At 36.2% G+C, this 19,825-nt stretch overlaps 1 protein-coding gene across 2 annotated transcripts in view; it reads right to left on the bottom strand.

Moving 5' to 3' along the window:
* SMG1 (SMG1 nonsense mediated mRNA decay associated PI3K related kinase) overlaps positions 1-19,825 on the bottom strand; it is a 115,857-nt gene that overhangs the window by 70,227 nt on the left and 25,805 nt on the right. The window contains exons 2-10 of one of the 2 annotated variants that reach the window (XM_053555883.1): positions 15,556-15,613; positions 12,216-12,379; positions 11,561-11,716; positions 8,135-8,271; positions 6,100-6,158; positions 4,960-5,173; positions 2,513-2,638; positions 2,053-2,125; positions 835-932 (exon numbers count right to left, since the gene is read on the bottom strand). In XM_053555883.1, coding sequence (XP_053411858.1) covers positions 835-932; positions 2,053-2,125; positions 2,513-2,638; positions 4,960-5,173; positions 6,100-6,158; positions 8,135-8,271; positions 11,561-11,716; positions 12,216-12,379; positions 15,556-15,569 — 1,041 coding nt within the window. In that variant the 5' untranslated portion in view covers positions 15,570-15,613. The remainder of the gene's footprint in view (positions 1-834; positions 933-2,052; positions 2,126-2,512; positions 2,639-4,959; positions 5,174-6,099; positions 6,159-8,134; positions 8,272-11,560; positions 11,717-12,215; positions 12,380-15,555; positions 15,614-19,825) is intronic. The other variant, XM_053555882.1, reaches the window with a different exon arrangement.

The following is a 19,825-nucleotide window of genomic DNA, read 5'->3' as shown; positions in this document are numbered from 1 at the left end:
GTACTCCTTCCTACAGCTTTGAAAGCTGGCTGAAGCCAAAGCCTATCCCCCAAAGCATGATTCAATATTCCCTGGTACATACAAAAAGAAAGTCTCTAAAGGCTTTTTGAAGGGAAACAAACACGACATAAATTCAATTCCTTTTAAGAGTCTTGGTAATGAAAAATAAGAATCAACTATAGGCCAGGTGCTATGGATCACGTATGTAATCCTAGCAGCCTAGGAGGCTGAGATAGGTGGATTCCTTGAGCTCAGGAATTAAAGACCAGCCTGAACAAAAGCCAGAGCCCATCTCAATTAAAACCTCAGAAAATATTAGCTGGGCGTTGTGGTGGGCACCTGTAGTCCCAGCTACTTAGGTGGCTGAGGCAGGAGGATTGCTTGAACCCTGAAGTTTGAGATTTGCTATGAGCTAGGCTGACACCATAGTACTCTAGCCTAGGGCAACAGTGTGGGACTATCTCAAAAAAAAAAAAAAGGGGGGGGAGTCTTAAAAATCAACTACAGAAAATGTCTTCAGAAAAATACCAGTTACCAAGAGTATGTCAAGTTTTCAAAACATTAGGCTTGCAATTGTTCTTAGTCTTTTTCAGTAATTGTGCTGGTAACTTAAAAACATCTGGAAAAAAAAAATCCCAATTTTTTTGTTTCTTGAGACTAAGTCTTGCAATGTTGCCCAGGCTGGTCTCAGAACTCTTGGCCTCAAGCCATCCTCCTGACGTAGCCTCTCAAACAGCTGAAATTACAGGTGTGAGCTACCCAGCCGGGCTCCTGTTTTTTGTTGTTTTTCTCAACTGAAATTTTAAGAAATAACTTAGCTATCTATGAACTCACCTCAGCATATGCCTCCATATCTTCTAGAAACTGACCAAGAAGGGTAGTAGAAAATGCAAGATCAGCTACCCAAAATGGCTCCAAACTCTGTAACCACCCTTGGAATCGTAAGTTTTGAAAAAATAGGAAAAAAAATAGAAATTAAAAAATACTCAAGAGCCTTATTTTTTAAGTATCGGGTTTTTAATTGCTTACCCTTAAAATATGCCCTGTCATACAATTACTACTGGTAAATGTTAAAACACACTGATCATTACTAACCAATGCTACACCAGAAATTCTCATTTCCTTTTTTTTTTTTTTTTTTTTTTGGTAGAGACAGAGTCTCCCTGTACCGCCCTCGGGTAGAGTGCCGTGGCGTCACACGGCTCCCAGCAACCTCTAACTCTTGGGCTTAAGCGATTCTCTTGCCTCAGCCTCCCGAGCAGCTGGGACTACAGGCGCCCACCACAACGCCCGGCTATTTTTTTGTTGCAGTTTGGCTGGGGCTGGGTTTGAACCCACCACCCTCGGCATATGGGGCCGGCGCCCTACTCACTGAGCCACAGGCGCCGCCCATCTATATTATTTCTATACATGACTGGCTGTCTAACCTAAGGCCACAACTAGCCATCAAAGGCATGCACTAGAATGCACTGGTCTCCCAGTGAAAATGAGACAGAACCACACCTGCCTGCACATCCTATTTTTAAAAGTTTATCTCACCAAGTAAGTTAAGAGAAACTACAGTACTTGGAACAACATCTCATGTGCAAATGAGTAGTTCTGGTCATTCACTTAACTTCCCTGCACAAAAAGAAACCCCAAAAACATTTCTTTTATGACAATTCTCCAAATTAATCTGGTTTTAACCACAAAAACAACCCCCCCCCAAAAAAAAAAATCACAAATAACTAAGATCTTCCATCCTATTCTACATTTCAAGTATTGCCACTACCATATTTTTTCATACCAGTACACAATACAAATAACTTAAAATAAGTCCTTTTAATTTCTCACAGGCTCAACATTAAAATCCGTACTTACTCTACCTACTACTACCAATCTCCCTCTGAAAAGATAAACTAAGCTAACAAGTAATCCTCATTTATAATAATTAAAATATTTCTCTGAAGCAATTAGTTTTCCTAGATTATTAAACAATATTAACAGCTGGTGTTTGGGTACCATGTCTCCTCCCACAATATTTAAGTGAGTGGTATATGTTAAATGACTTACCAGACACCTGCTGTGTGAGGGAAGGTTTCTGGGTATGATCAATATGCCATCCAACCAAAATATCAACAGTATCCTTGATGGAGACAAAAAGAAAGGGGCCAATCATTTTTAAGGTGTTACTGCTATTCCACAGTAAGACCCTTTCACAGTAAAAGATCCTAGAAAGAACATCTATGACAGGAGAATTAAAAAAACTGCATTTACAACACCACTGTAATAGTTTATTTCTTTAAATATCTTAAGGTATAAACATCAGAAAGAAAAATACAAAAAATAAAATACAGATAATGATTTTTATAAAAAATATATATATATTATCGCACCATTTAACTCCGGACCTTCAAATATCACTGAACATATTCAAAGGAGCAAAGCATTGTTTTCTATGTGATTTCCCAGTTCCTCATACACACAACCATCCATTCACTCCATTATCTGAAAACAGGAGTGGGGAACTCACCCTAAAATTAGTGCTGAAAATATGAGGGTAACATCGAGCCACCAAAAGAATGCACTTAACACATTTGCAAAGTAATTCTGGTGTATCCACATTTTCAAGAATGGACTGTAGGCTGGTCATTACAAGCTTAAAAATAAAAATTACAAACATGAACATTCAACAACATAGAAAGAAAACAAAGTAGGTTTATTATTTACTAGTAACTATACCCAAAATTGATAATGATACCAAAGAAAATAAATTCGATAGTTTTAGTTAAAAAAAAAAAAAGAAAAAAGACTGAAAACCTTTTATTCCACTAAAATGTTAGCCTGAAAACAAATACTGTTGTTTTTTTTTTTCTTTTTGCAGTTTTTGGCCAGGGATGGGTTTGAACCCACCACCTCCAACATATGGGGCCAGTGCCCTACTCCTTGAGCCACAGGCGCTGCCCCAAATACTGTTGTTTTAAATGTTTGTTATTATCCCTTTAACATCAATTGACATTCATTTTCAGTAACATCCACTTACATTATTTCTAAATGTCCCCTTTCTAACCCTGTCATTAAATTACAAAAAGATGTGTATGGGAAGCTGCTTTCTTTAAAGTACCATAATTACTTTCTGATTTGAAATATGAAGAAAATTTTATACAATTTATGCTTCAGTATATTAGCATTTGCTTCGAATTGGAATTAACAAAAATTAATGTGGCATCCCACATGAATGACATGCAAGCCCACGTTACCAATATACACACATTCTTAAAGTAAGTATATGGTATATCGTTGCCAGAATATTGCAGCTGTTTAAAAACCATTTTTCCCCAAAAGGAAAAAAAGTCTGCTTTATAAAAGAATCTTATAAATATGGAAGAAAGGCTAGAATGAGAAAATCACCATTTTGTAATAGCCAATGTTATATCCTATATAGGTACAGGTACAGAATATCAATGCTAAGAGCATTTAGTAAAATATTACTGAAAAAAAAAAACAGGTATCATGTCCAGACTGCTCACTAATTACAAAGGGGGGAGTAAATATGCCTTCATAATGGAAAGATCTGGTGGCCGTCACCTCAGCCAGGTGATCAAACTCCGCATGTCAGAGAGTGCAATAACCTGACAACGCCTGCATGCTGGCATGAGACAACCTGCGAAGTACTCAGACCCAAAAGTTTAAATTGAATCTAATCAAGAAGGAACAAGAAGACAAACCCAGAAAGTAGAGCATGCTACAAAATAAGGGGGACAAAAAAGGTATAGAGAATTTAAATTAAGAGATTTTAAAAGAGACACTACTCAAGACATTGCTTGAGTCTAGATGGGATCCTGGTTCAGGTAGACACAAAGCCATGAAAGACACCTTAGGGGTAATTATAAAAATTTGAATATAGATTGCATGTTTTACAAAATTCATTTTCTTAGGTATTATTATAATATTTTGTTATATAGAAGAATAGCCTTAATCTTAAGAATGCTTAGTTATGTATCATGAGGTGAAATGTCACCATGTGTATAATTTACTTTCAAATGGTTTAACAAAAAAGTTTGTCAGTATGTGTGTAGAAATAAAATTAGCAAAATTATTAGTAAGTGATAAATCTAGGTAAAGAATAAATGGGTATTTCACTGGTCCGTATGTTTCCATGTGGATTTGAAATTTTTCAAAATAAATAACTGGAGAAATGTTAATATGAAAACTATATACAGAATAACCCCAATTGGGTAGTATGCTATTTAGTTCCAGAAAATTTTCTGAATTCTTTCCCCAAGTTTTTCCTCATAAACCTAGAATTAAAGGGGAAAAAAACCGTATTTTTTAAAAAACAGAACTATTTCTTATATCCTTTTTAAAACCTATATGCCCCAAAGAAACCGTATCAAGAATTGTCAAAAAGCGCCCCCCACAAAATCAGGTATTTCAAACACCCATCCCCTAACTTTTAAAAATATTAGCTCATCAAACATTTAATTACTTAAAATTTTGCTCAAAACTGAATCAAAAATCATCTTTTAATATATTCAGATACACAAACTAAAATAAAATTAAGTAGAGCTGGTATTCATTTATACATAATAGTCTTATACCACTTGAAATGATAATTTTTAACGTTATAAAACCTAAACAGCCTTAGAAATTAGTTATAAGGCTTAGGTTTTGTCTCCCTCAACAAATGTGAAAGCACCCTCCTGTCCAGTTCTCCTGATGGAGTTCCTATTTTCAAATCTGTGTTATTATTTTGGTCCTAAGCAATTTCAAAGGAAAGTTTCTAAAAAGCACAGAGACAAAATAGAAGAGACTAACTTATTTTAAATCTATCTTTAATGTGCATCATTTACTCGAATTCAGAAAGGGGAATGTTAATGTACAACATATTTACTATCAGTAAAAACCCCTAGGTTTCCTTTCTCCAACTATATACGTTAAGGACAATTTTATTCCCCTTTTTTTCCCCTTTATTCTTACCTGCATTACAGATGAAAAGGCTTTCTTTTCTCCTACAGTCTCTAGTGCTTTGTAGGTGGCACATAAGTAGAGGAGTTTAACTTCATCTTTAGCAGATGAGCTAAATTTGCTAAAAATCCACTTGAAAATCTTCTCAGCCTCATAGCTCAGAGAAGCACAAAGAAGGCCAAGACAGCAAGCTCCTTCCTGTCTCAACTCCTGAAGCAATTTGCTACTGTGTTAATTTTAATGCAAACAAAACAAAACAAAACACAAAAGACTTAAGCTTTCAAAGACAAGAATGACACATCTTATAAAAGAACCATCTTAAATGATTTTTTAAAAATTTCTACTCAAACTATATAAAAGATTGTGATATTATCTACTCTAAATACTGTGTTCTCTCTATCCTGCAGTGCCACAAATTACCCTTGCCAGACATTTAGTTTTCTTTTCCACAATTAACAGAGAAGGCAGGCTCAAAAATGCTAAAATTCAGGCTTCAAATTCCACATCAAACTATATTAAATGATTCTCAGAGAAGGGCAACAGCAAAGGATTAGATAAATCGCTACTATGAATGACTATATTCATTCAATATTCAATACATAAGGACTGTGTAGTTAAATACATCAATTTAAAAGATTACCAAACTTGACTTGAGTATAATATTATTAAGTATCATAAAATAAAACTATCAAAAGGCAGTAATGTTTTTGATCTGCTGAGTTTTGAGAACCACCACATGAAGAAATTACTGTACACCTCTACAGTACCCCAGTATCCATAGAACATACATGATTTGAATCCATTCTTGCCCAAAGGAGGAGGCTCCTTTTTACCTCTATTCTCTGAAGCAGTTTCAAAAGTCTCATATACTAATTGCATTCATTCATGCCTGCATCAAAGCATTTACTGCATTCCAGTCAATGCTCAATTACTCACTCAGATTGGCAAATTACAAAGTATTTCCTTTCCAGTAGATTTCATTTGTACAATGACAATTAACATATAAATAATATAGATTAAAATGATGAGAGGACCCAGTAAAATGTCAAATTGATGTTCATAAACAAAGCCAATGGGTTTATCTTCTTGTACATTTGAAAATAATTTCTAAAAGTATTTTAAAGTCATTTAAATTTAACCATAATTACTTACCTTTCATTAAGGACATCATGTACAGCAGCCAAGATATTATCCAACTGTTTAACTAATACCTTTAAAAAAATACATAAAAACTTCAAATTCCTATACTTTTAATAATAATGTGTATATCTTTACTTTTTACTTCAAATTATAATTGGATAACACTTTAGTTTCCTTCTTATTCCTAGTCCCCAATTAGCATGCATCAGGAATGTCAGTTTCCTTTCAGATTATGAAAGAAATTCGTATATAGGAACATAGAGCCATAATCATCAACAAAAACCAAACTCAAAAAGCTTGTTTTATTTACTCTAAAAAACAGATTGATGGATGGATGAAGAGATATATGACAACACAATATGATAAAATGTGAATGACTAAATTTAGATAGTAGACATGAGAGGTTCACTGTAAAATTCTTTCAACTTGCCCTATTTTGAAACTTGTAATTATAAAATCTCAGGGGAGAAATTTTGTCCTGAAATAAATGTTATTTGCCCAACCATATCATTCTCACTAGTTTTCTACTTCTTAATTTAACATTAAAACGACTTGGAGTAGACTTGGTGGCTCACACTTATAATCCTAGCACTCTGGGAGGCTGAAACAGGAAGATCCTTGAGTTCAGAGGTTAGAGACCAACCAGCCTAAGCAAAAGCTAGACCCTATCTCTCTAAAAATAGAAAAGAAGTTAGCTGGACATTGTGTGAAATGCTTATAGTCCTGGCTACTTAGAAGACTGAGTAAGGCAGGAGGATCACTTGAACCTAGGATTCTGAGGTTGCTATGAGCTAGGCTGACGCCAGGGCCCTCTAATCTGGGCCAAAAGAATGAGACACTATCTTAAAAAAAAAAAAAAAATTTACTTGGACTGGAAAAATTGCTCCTGAACTTTTTTTTAAAAGGGCTTTTCCAGCTTAGCACCCGCAGCTCAGAGGTTAGGGCTCCCACCACATACACTGGGGCTGGTGTGCTCAAACCCACCCCTGGCCTGCTAAACAATGACAACTATAACAACAACAACAACAACAACAACAAAATAGCCAGGTGTTGTGGTGGGCACCTGTAGTCCCAGCTCCATGGGAAGCTGAGGCAAGAGAATCACTTAAGCCCAAGAGTTGGAGGTTGCTGTAAGCTGTCACACCACGGTACTCTACTGAGGGCTACAGAGTAAGACTCTGTCTCAAAAAAATTTTTTAAAGGGGGCTTTTCCATTTACTTATATCCCCGGCCACCAGCCCAAATTTATGTATGACAAAATGTGCCCCATTTCACATATGAAAAATTAACAGACATTCTGTCCTAGAACACAGAAAGATAAATTCTGAGGAAAACAGGATTTACCCACAGGGTAAAATGTGTTAAAATTAGGCCACGTGCACCTGAAATCTCTGTACTTTGGGAGTCCAAGGGGGAAGGAATGCTTGAGCGCAGGAGTTTAAGACCAGCCTGGGCAACACAGTGAGACCTCATCTCTACAAAAAATTAAAAAATTAGCCTGCCTATCGTTCTAATTACTCAGGAAAAGGAGACAGAAAGATCACCTGAGCCCCAGGAGTTTGAGGTTGCAGTGAGCTATGACTGTGCCACTGCACTACAGCAAGACTCTTTGTCTCTAAAAAAATAAAAGTTAAGAAGAGCATTAAAAATTTAGTGAAGAGGCACCAATGTGGATCCAACAATGAGTAGAAGTAAATAATTACATCTTAGGGAGTATTAAGTTCTAAATCATCATAACACAAGCCAACTAAATAGGGAGTCCCCCTTGGACTCCCAAAGTACAGAGATTTCAGGTGCACGTGGCCTAATTTTAACACATTTTACCCTGTGGGTAAATCCTGTTTTCCTCAGAATTTATCTTTCTGTGTTCTAGGACAGAATATCTGTTAATTTTTCATATGTGAAATGGGGCACATTTTGTCATACATAAAGAATCCATGTTATTTCTCCTTAAAAGTAAATCTTTTCCCCTTCTTAAACTACTCCAAACAGCATTATCTAGTTTATGATGGAAAATTATCAACATTCTCAAACATACTATACTCACCAGCTTATTTTCTGGTTGCTGAATAAATTCTTTCAATTGCTTTACAGTAGCCAGTCTTCTGTCTCTGTCGTCTTCCCGGGTGATCCTCCGAAGAAGATTCGACAGTCGAGACTCATCAGAATAAGACATCGATCGCTCTGTGAATATAAACATTTTGTTACCCTTCAAATATAAATAAGTTTAGAAATTTTATAGCCCAAATATTTTAAGTACACTTACAAAAACTGATTCAAGATGGATAAAAGATTTATATCTAAGGCATCAAACAATAAAAATACTCAAAAACAATGTGGGGCAAGCACTTGAAGACGTCGGCCTGGGGAGAGATTTTATGAAGAAGACTTCCATGACAATTGTAACAACAAAAATAAACAAATGGGACTTAATTAAACAACCAAAGCAAATAGACAACCTTCAGAATGGGAAAAGATACTTGCATATTATGAATCAGACAAAAGCTTGATAACTACAATCTGTAGAGAACTCAAATTAATCAACAAAAAAGAGCCAACAATCCCATATAGCTCTGGACAAAAGACATGAATAGAAACTTTTCTAAAGACAGACGAATGTCTAACAAACATATGAAAAAATGTTCATCATCCCTAATCATCAGAGAAAGCAAATCAAAACCACCCTGAGATACCACCTAACCCCAGTGAGAATGGCCCACATAACACAAAGACACAGATGCTGGCATGAATGTGGAGAGAAGGGAACACTTTTACACCGCTGATGTGACTATAAACTAATACAACCTTTTTGGAAGGAAGTATGGAGAATCCTCAAATTAGACCCCCCATTTCATCCTGCAATCCCATTACTGGGCATCTACCCAGGAAAAAAAAAATCCTTTTATCATAAGGACATTTGCATTGTACTCAACTGCAACTTTATTGCGGTTCAATCTACAATTGCCAAAATGTGTAAACAACCTAAATGTCCACCAACCCAGGAATGGATTAACAAGTGTGGTATATGTGTACCAGGGAATACTATTCAGCCACTAAAAAAGATGGAGACTTTACATCTTTTGTATTAACTGGGATGAAGGTGGAACACATTCTCCTTAGTAAAGCATCACAAGAATGGAGAAGCAAGAATCCAATCTACTCAATTCTAATATGAAGGTAGTAGATGACCTAATACATAACGGGTAGGAGAAGGAGGGAGCAGGGAGACGTGGTGAGAGGGGAGAAGGGAGAGGGATGAGAGGGGTCACAGTGTATGGCACACTTCTTGGGGGCAAGACACAATTATAAGAGGGAATTTGCACCTGACAAATGCAATCAGTGCAACCTAATTCTTTGTACCCTCAATGAATCCCAAACAATAAAATAAAATTATTTTTAAAAAAAGAAATCAAGGGGAGTGTAAAAAAAAAAAATCAAAGTCTACTGGACAATAAAAGCTCAATGAATGCAGGCCCTATCATCTTTTGTTCCTCTGTATACATTAATACCAAGCCCCAGCTGAGTACCTGGCACATACCAGGCCTGCAATAAATATTTGCTGAAGTACAGAATAAGTCACCACAGTGTCTGTAAAAAAAACAAAAAAGAAAAAGAAAAGAATAAATAACCCTAAGCAAACTGAATAACTCATTCCAGAGGACCAAATGAAAGAAAAAAATAAAGGCTGAGAAACTATTTTCTTCAGGTCCATGCCAAACTTTTTTCACATCCAGGTGAAGAACATGGGTATGGATAGATGACTTCTACAGGTTAAAGTCTCAGGTAAAAATAGTCTATAAATGACTATTTCTCATCTTTGTATCACACTAGGGGGGGAGCCTATTGTTCCCATTAGCTTCATTCCCCTAGGACAAATTTTTGGCAAACCAGAATCACACATGCTGTTCAACAAATGTCTAACTACCACCTACCATGTGCAAGGTATGCTTCCACTAAACAGTGGCAAACCACAACCTTTCTCCTCTTTATTTTTTAATTACAAAGACAAGCACAAATGCTCAAACAATGTTAGACAATGTTAGTATAATAAAGAGGCATTTAACAACTAACATTTTGAGAGTATTTTTCAGCTGTGCTATTTACCATAATTAGCCGACCGATACACACATACAAACCACATCAAAGGGTCTGAAAGTTACATTTCTCTTTAAGGCACAAAAAAAACTGATAATAGAAGAAACATCTGATAGAAGAATATGATTTTTACAAATCCCTAGACCACAGACTATTTCAATAAGAACAGATAACAAAAATGTCATTAGTTACCAGGTGGGAAATCTAGGCTCTCTTTAAAATTCGGCCACTAGCAAACTACACAACTCTGAGCCTGTGAGAAAGAGGAATTGGACTAAATCACCTTTAAAGTCAGTTTTAGGTTCTATAAAATTTCACTCTAGTAAGAAACAGCACAGTCTTTGACTTATTCATTCCACTTCTGAAAATTTCCACAAAAGAAATCAGTTTTTTAGAAGTTATAAATATAAAAGGGGAAAAAAGCTACAAGCACAAAGATTTTCACCAAGATACATACAACATGCATACATACCCACTAGGGGGAAAAAAGGTCATAAACTAAATGTCCTAAGAGTAATTATATTCAACAAAGCATATAAATCAGAAATCTGAATTTCACACTTACCTTTACCAATAAAATAAATTTCCCTTTAAGAAAAGAAATTATTACTTTTAATCCTCTGAATTTTCAAGGCACATTACCTACGTGGTGAGAGTTGTATTAAAGGCAGAAAGTGGTATTGGTGTATTTAACTTTAGAAAAGGGCCCAATCTATTTGCACCCATATCCCCCACAAGCCCAAGAGTTCAAGGACTTACTGCAGTAAAAGCCCACTATGTACTGTACATTCATCATCCATGACAACTGGGGAAGTCCTTCAAGACCTTATCCAGTCTTCTGTTAAGAAAAACTCTTTTAGAAAGTATAATCTTTCTGGCTCAGCACCCATAGCACAGTGGTTAGGGCGCCAGCCACACACACCAAGGCTGGTGGGTTTGAACCCGGCCCGGGCCTGCTAAACAACAATGACAACTGCAACAAAAAAAATGGCCAGGCATTGTGGCGGGCACCTGTAGTCCCAGCTACTTGGGAGGCTAAGGCAAGAGAATTGTTTAAGCCCAAGAGTTTGAGGTTGCTGTGAGATGTAATGCCATGGTACTCTACCAAGGGCAACATGGTGAGACTCTGTCTCAAAAAAAAAAAAATAAATAAAATAAAATACAAAGAAAGAAAGTATAACCTTTCTTGTGGAAAATTAACAGTTCATGGGAAAATAATGCAAACATTTATCACCTACACATTTTTCAACACATGCTAGACCAATGAATTCCCATCTGTACAAGACATTACTAAGCCATGAGGCATCCAGGATAAGAGAAAGAAGACACAGGTCTTCATGTAGGAATGTGTGCTCAGCCCCAGTTTTCTCAGCCTTACCCTGTGATTTCCTCATGTCTTTAGTGGCTAATGCACGACTGCCATGGTGAACACTGGTGAACTCAGGGCTGGTCACATTGTTAACCCTCAGCTCTTGCCCCAACGACTTCCGACCATAAGTATTTTCCCCAGATCCTCCATTGACACTGTAGCCACCTAAAAAACAGCAATGTTTACATTATTATAATAGGGTTGTTTTTCTCAATCCAATCCTGATACTTCCGGATCTTATCACCCAAGCTACAATTCACCCAGCCTTTGCTTCTACCTTTACTCTGTGCTGCCTGCTGTAAAATCATTTTGATTCCTTCATTGGAAGATTGGGAAGCAGAGAAATGAAAACTAAATTAAGACTGACTTTGCATTTTGTTTAAAACTCTTCTCGAAGTCTACAGGGGATGTGGTAGTTGGGGGAACTTCAGCCTTAGCAATAATACTGTATGTTATTGGCAAGGAAACTGCCATTTTGAATTATGTTTATGGAAAAAGACATGCTTAAATAAAGTGAGTGAACTTACTATAAAGGTTTCAGAAATGATACCATTTTTGTTATTTGCATCTTAAATGTAGTAGAAGAAAGCAAGCAGGCTGGGAGAAAGGCTTATGATAGATAGGTTAAAAACATCCCTTTAGCAATAAGAATATATATATGTACCCTTTTCGTCATTCTGTATGTCAGCATGGACTCTGGTATCATCGTGCCTTTGCCGAGACACCACAGCAGAATTTGAAGGTTGCAATCCATAAGAGAAAGAACCACCCCTATCTCTGGATGAAGAATATTTTAAATTATCTGGGTCGGCTGATGCACTATCAGTTCTGTAAAGAGAGAAAAGTGTAAGATTAGAATCTTTAAAAAAAATCATAAACTTCCTTTTATACAAGTCTCTTTCTTCTCCCCACCTTTTATATTTTACTATTACTACTATATGTAATTGTTTGACTAAGAATAACTCTTTCAACTGGGAAAAGATTAACTGTCAATGGATAAAATGCCAGCTTTTCAGTCTATTCAATAATACTAATCTAAAGACTCATTCAGAAATACAAATAAGTACTGGGATTAGGGTACCCAACTCATCCTGGTTTGCTCTAGACTTTATTGGTTTTAGCACTGAAAGTCTAACGTTCAGGCAAAAGTGGTCAGTCTGGTCCAGAATTCTCTTCACATAATAGAGTAATTTTTCCTAAACTCTCCCCACAAAAGAGTCAAAATTTCAGTCTTCCCAGTCATAAAAATAAACACTGGCATCATGTCAAGCAGAGGCAATGTGCTACCAAATTATTCAAAAGTGCTGCCTCAGAGGAATACTTAATAATTTGCTGGGAAAAATACAGAATGATATTTGAAAGCAAACTCAATAGGATATAAGGAAAAAACACATAAGCTACAAAGATTATGTTTATGTACTGCAATAATGAAGACCTCATGAAGATGCCTTAACTATAAAGACTGTCAATTAAAATTATAAAAAGCGAAAAGACTAAGTTTTAAGAAAATGAATGTAAAGTATTGGTATGTTTGAAACTTGTAATCCATAATCTGTTTAAAATTTAAAATGTAAGTACTGTTTAGAATACCTGGTATTTAAATATTAATAAACAAGTAGTGCAGCCCAGGGTAAAATCAGTGTCCTTACCTAAATATCAGCTCTTAACTGCTCTCTGCCTCAATTTTCTCATCAGTAAATGAGAACTGAGATTCTCTATGGAGCTACAAGACTTCTCATGAGTCTTACTCTTCCGGTAATCATAATCAAGAAAAAAGACAACACAAAATACTCCACTGTAGCATACGAGAAATGAAAATAAGAAGTTCCTCTCTTACTGACTTTCTGAGAGAAACAACCATTTGAAAAAAGTCACTTCCATGGTATTTACTAAAAACACCTTCTGAAGCCATAATCATTTAGAAAAGGTAAAGACACTGGCAAGGATAGAAACTAACCTGTTCCTCTAATCTCATGTTCCTCCCTCATGTGCAAAACTGACAACAGCGTTTATATACTTTACATATTTCATTCAGAATTGATCAGCCTTTCCTTGCTCTCACCCACAAAAACACTAAACATAAAACTCTGCATAAAAGTATGTACAATAAAAGTAACCTAACATTAAAAAAATTTTTTTAAAGTTTGCATAGGCCCGGTCAGTTGGACACTTTGGTCTGTAATTCTTGCAATCGCTGTCAATACAGAATGCAGACAACAGGTTCAATTAAACTTGGATGCCTGACTGGCACAAGTCATTACTTCTAAGGCTCTCGTGATATTTCATGAAATTCTATAACCTAGCTTACTAAAATCATTAAGGTCCACAATGGAGTATCTTCTTCCAATATTCAGAGTTTACTTGTTTATTGACAAAGCTAAGTACTTCTAACATATGAGAAAATAAAATCTATGGAATTTCCAGAAAAAAGTATGGGGATATTTTCTAAGTATACTAAATCTATAAGCACTAAAATACTAACAGCACTCCAGAAGCCTGTGAACTGTTTTAAGCTAATAGAAAGATTTTCCTTGTATATTTAAAAATAGCATACATAATGCACACCTATAAGCAACTGTAACATACCATTCTTTCCTCAAAGGGGACTGAAAAATAAGATAGCTTATGAGCTTTTCTGATAGGTTTTGAACCTGTCTGGTATGCATAGCACCTAATACAAAAAAGTGGGCTGGTAATATTTAAGCAAATAAACACAGGACTAACTCTGAAACACAAAGAAAACCGAAGTCTACCATATTTAAACATGCCTTCCTTTCCTGTTTTCATTATGTTTACATATCATACATACTACTTTTACTATCAACAGTTAAATAATTTTATCATTTTCTGGTGACACAATAGCAACATAAGGCAGCCGAGAATACAAGTTAAAAAAAGATCTGGGCTCACATCCCAGCTCCAACACTGAAAAAGTATGTGTGCCTTTGCACAGATTACTTAATCTCCCAAACCTTTGGTTGTCTTTGCATAAAATGGGACAATAACTATCAACAGATAATGTTCTTAAGAGGCTTGAATAAGATAATGAATTCTTAAGAAATATTTATCTTGCAGAATACATTAAAAGTTGTTTAACCATAATACAAAATAAACTCAAGGTTTCAGTCTAATAGACAATTAATGGTACAAGCAGTTCATGAGTATGTGAATACAAGTATAACAAGTTTTTAGACTCAATATATAGCACCTTAAGTTCTTCACTGAAGAAATTAAGCCATCTACTGCTACCAATAAATCCATTTCAAACTAGGAAGCATCTGATTTCAAACTAAACTGTAAAAATCAGAAGCAATTCCTAATTTGTTAGAAACATGGGTTTTTAAATCCCATGAATTATAAACAGATTTTTCCCCAAAAAAGTTTGGGTTTTCAGAAATATCAAAAAAGTCACTATGATAGAAACAATGTCTCAGAACTGCCTGAAAATTCCCTCGTTGCCAAGTTCTTTTAATACAAATTGATTAAAACTTTCCCAATTCTAATTATAAGTCTTCTGAACCCAAAATCACAAAATGGTTCAGCATTTACATGAAATGTCTATTTTTATAATATCTAGACTGCTTAGGTCTCAAAAAATGTCAATGCCAGGCTGTTAGCACCAACAGGATCATCTCAGTCCAATGAATAGAAAATTGTTAAAGAACGGAAATGAGCACTTAAAATGAGGCAATCAAAAGCACAAAATAGAAAATGCAGATTTGAACTCCAAGAAGCAAGCATAAATGTTAAGCTAGTTAGTTAGAAGGGCTGGAAAAGATATCATCTGCCAGAATTAGTGTCTCAATTTAGTGAAAAAAAGAAAATGTATCTGTTAAGGCTAAAAATCCTAGCAAGGATTCAAAAATACCTCCACAGCCCCTTTTAATACTCTAAAAATATTATGGAAAGAAAAAAAGAAATGCATAAATTTCCCCAAAATGATCAAACTGAAGTTAAAGCCTGATGTACATGCCACATGAGAGGTAAGTTTCTAAAGCTCATACCTCAAAAATCGCATACTGTATAATATGGAGCCTTTGTGATGTTTTGCATCAAGTCAATCTGTAAGACAGTAGTTACAATATTAGTGAAGACAGTGGGTTAAAACATTGTTGTTCAAACATGAAGCAAATATCATTCATGAGTTAGGTGCTTGCAGTTGAATTATGGTCCCCCCTGAGGGTTCATATGTTAAAGCAAAAATTGAGATGGAAAGCCACCTTGTGCCATAGAGGATAAAGAGGCTTAATGTGGCAACCAAAAAAATTTCAGTACATAAAAGAATTTAAATGTTAACTATAACATACAAATAGCATGCAAATATAGTCACCACTCACTTTAGTTATCTATTTTCAATATACAGAAAATGTAATAAATCTAAGAGGCCACTCATTTTTAATTGCCCAAATCCTTAGACCTCACATCAACAATCCACCATGTGTTAGGGAGGGATAGTATTTCCTGGCTAACTGTGGTCTTGTGGTCCAGTTCTTGTAAGCATAGAAAGAAAGGGGGGTCGGGGGGTAAAAGCCAGTGAAGTCAGGGAATTCCCTATCAGCAAGCATTTCTGTAAAGCACCCCAAAATGACTTGATGCAAACACCACAACTAGTGGTGCCACTAGAATAAGCATCATATTGCCTCAACTTGCTTTCACCTAGGCTTATTAAGGGATTTCACTCTTGTGGTGAGATCTAATTTGTAATGGATATAAACCAGGAAATGAGATTTGCACTAAAGCCAATGAGGTAGGAAGGCATTTATTCTAAGCAATGGTACTCCAAGATAATGTCATTGTCACAGAGCAGTTATAGGATATGCTGTGAGGTTTTCATACTTAGTTAATACCACTTGAAATGTTATATCCTTTAAAAATAAAATTAAGGTTATCCCTGTAATGTCTCTTACCTGGACTCACATATGCTTTCATGAAGAATAAAAGGGTGAAACTATGCATAACCTGGGACCTTTTGCCGATCACTCTTCTATCAGAAACACTGTTCTAAATGAGACTAATACCACTTGAAATGCTATATCCTTTAAAAATAAAATTAAGGTTATCCCTGTAATGTCTCTTACCTGGACTCACTTATGCTTTCATGAAGAATAAAAGGGTGAAACTATGCATAACCTGGGACCTTTTGCCGATCACTCTTCTATCAGAAACACTGTTCTAAATGAGACTAATACCACTTGAAATGCTATATCCTTTAAAAATAAAATTAAGGTTATCCCTGTAATGTCTCTTACCTGGACTCACTTATGCTTTCATGAAGAATAAAAGGGTGAAACTATGCATAACCTGGGACCTTTTGCCAATCACTCTTCTATCAGAAACACTGTTCTAAATGAGACTATAGCTAAAAAAATTAATTTGGAAAGCTCAGCAACTTTATTATACAAAACTTTTCTTACAGAAAATTTTAAGTTCAAATTTACTCAACTTAAAATTTTAAGTTCAAAATGGAAAGAAACAGCTATGTCAAAATTATAAATGAGTCTGGGTCAGTTATGTAATAGTAATACTGAAATATTAAGTTAATAGAATTTGTTGGTAATCTTTCTTAGCTACCCAAGTATTAAGTGTCTATAATAACTAGATCCTAATTACCCATTGATGGGCACTTTGCTAACCATTTTAATTGTAAATCAAACTGTCAGCTAAAGAGGTACTGTAGAATAAAACATGAAAATATACTTAACTGTCAATAACATTGTAAAGAAGTTTACCTTGCCCAAAGAGAGGTCTGGGCTTTACCTGTAGGTTCTAGAAAGTAATATCCAAACGCTTGGAATGACATGCCTAATAAGAGCATCCTTCTCCACTTGGAAGCTTTGGGCCATACCAGAGTACAACAAGGTGACTTATAGTGGAGGCTTTAAGTCACATGGATCAGCTTGACCTCCCAAGGGGCTAGACGCAACCTATGGGTCACGACCCCTTTGTAACAATGAAAATACATCGCAGCAATTGGAAGGTTGAGAACCACTGGGCTAGAGACTTAGGTCAGTCTTATGTGCAGTCAACCCCAGAGTCCTCAAATAATTCTGGACATGAAAGCTGGAGTGAGCTTCCACAGTTAGCAATGCTCCACGAGTATTGTCACACGTCAATGCCATCAGAAATGTAATACTTCACCACTGTATGGGGAGAGGACAATTGGAAGCTCCATGTTTGGGACTTTTTCCTACAGTCCGCTCCATGTGCCTTTGCCCTTGGCTGACTTTTTTTTTTTTTTTTTGAGATAGAGTCTATGTCACCTTTTTTTGAGACAGAGTCTCACTATGTCACCCCCAGTAGAGTTCCGTAGCATCACAGCTCACAGCAACCTCCAATTCTTGGGCTTAAGCAATTCTCTTTGGCTCTTGCCTTAGCCTCCCAAGTAGCTGGGACTATAGATGCCCGCCAAATTCCGCATCTTTATGTAAACTCATTAAGGGAACTCTAAACCAAAATGTAAATTGTTTTTTAATAACATCTTTAGGAAACATAAGAAAGATAAATTGGCTTCTGTATAGTTTATTTCCCTTCTAAGGAACCTCAAATACTTCTATTATCAAACCTCTCTTCATATTAACCAGAAGACCCAAACAAAGCCAATACCTCTAGGAGGAAAATCTATGAGATTTTATCCTTGGCTTCATGTGCACAACTGTCTTCAGAAAAAAGGTTGGTGAATATTCTCCTCCCCCATGCTCATTCTTCTTTTCACTGACTACAACTTGGCCTTCAATGTTGCCCATGTTTACCTAGCCAAGATTCTCTCCTTCCCGAAACTTTGTGTACACTCTTTCCTTCACCCACTACAACCAGTGCGTGACCCTGCTTCATGAGCACTCAAAGCCATTCCACAGCATTCTCCATAAGAGCTAACATTTTTGAGCTCCTGCCAAGTGCTGGATATTCCCTCTTCTTTCCACAGTATGTCGTGTCTCTTCTGGATGTTGTAAAATCTCCCATTTTACTACTACTCATCACATCATCATTATGAGCAGTCTCAAGTTGCACCTTTACCACAAGAAAAAAGAAAACCTCCCTTTTCCTTGGTGTGTGTCACACTTTATGGGGGCAAGACATGATTGCAAGAGGGACTTTACCTAACAATTGCAATCAGTGTAACCTGGCTTATTGTACCCTCAATGAATCCCCAACAATAAAAAAAAAAAAAAAGAAAAAAAAAGCTCAATTGTAATAAAATAAAATAAAATTGGAGGCAAAAAAAAAGAAAACCTCCCTTTTGCCTTTTATAAATCTAATTGTCCATATTCTTCACAGACAAACCTCTTGAAAAATTTATGTTCCTGGGCCAGGCACAGTGGCTCATGCCTGTAATTCCGGCATTTTGGGAGACCAACGCAAGAGTATTGCTTAAGGCCAGTAGTTCAACACACAACATAGTGAACCCAGGCGTTTGAAGTTACAGTAAGCTACTGTAACACTATTGCAGTGTAGCCCAGGCAAGAATGAAACCCTGTCTCTCCAAAAATATAAAAGGAAAATAAAATTTCCCTTCCTTGACTTCGCTCACTTTTCAACCCACTAATACCTGGGTTCACTCTAAACACACCACCAATGCCTGGGCAAGGTGGCTCACACCTGTAATCCTAGCACTCTGGGATGCCGAGGCAAGTGGATTACCTGAGCTCAGAAGTTCAAGACCAGCCTGCGCCAAGAGTGAGATACCTTGTCTCTACTAAAAATAGAAAAATTAGCCAGGTGTGGTGGCACAGGTCTGTAGCCTCAGTTACTCAGGACGCTGAGGCAAAAGGATCACTTGAACCCACGAGCTTGAGGTTGCTTAGCTATGATGCCACAGCAATCTATCCAGGGTGACAGAGTGAAACTCTGTCAAAAAATAAATAAACAAACAAATAAATAAAATAAAATAAACCACACCACCAAAACTGTATCTGCCAAGGTAGGAAGTATCAGTCATGACCTTCTTTGTCTCTGCAATTCCCTTAGCTCTTTTCAGTTCACCTTGGACTCCTTTAATGCCATTCTAAAAGCTTTGGGGTTTTTAATGACTTTAATTCTAATAACTCTCTCTACTTTTTCCCAGTCCAAGTGTTCTCTTCCTTCTTTGTAATATTCTTTAATTAGCTTAGAATTCATGGTCTATCTTTCAATAACCCTTGATACTCTTGACATCTTAAGATTTTTCTCACACCAATCTGGCAAAACCCCAACCTTGGGTAAACCCAACTGCCAATTACCCATCAGGAAGCACCACAGTCCCAGGTCCTGCAGTGTTTATGTCCCACTCACTACATG

Source organism: Nycticebus coucang, chromosome 12 (assembly GCF_027406575.1).
Source record: "Nycticebus coucang isolate mNycCou1 chromosome 12, mNycCou1.pri, whole genome shotgun sequence".
Classification (NCBI taxonomy): Eukaryota; Metazoa; Chordata; class Mammalia; order Primates; family Lorisidae; genus Nycticebus; species Nycticebus coucang.
The sequence above is the reverse complement of the archived record's forward strand: the minus strand, read 5'-3'. Positions and strand labels throughout refer to the sequence as shown.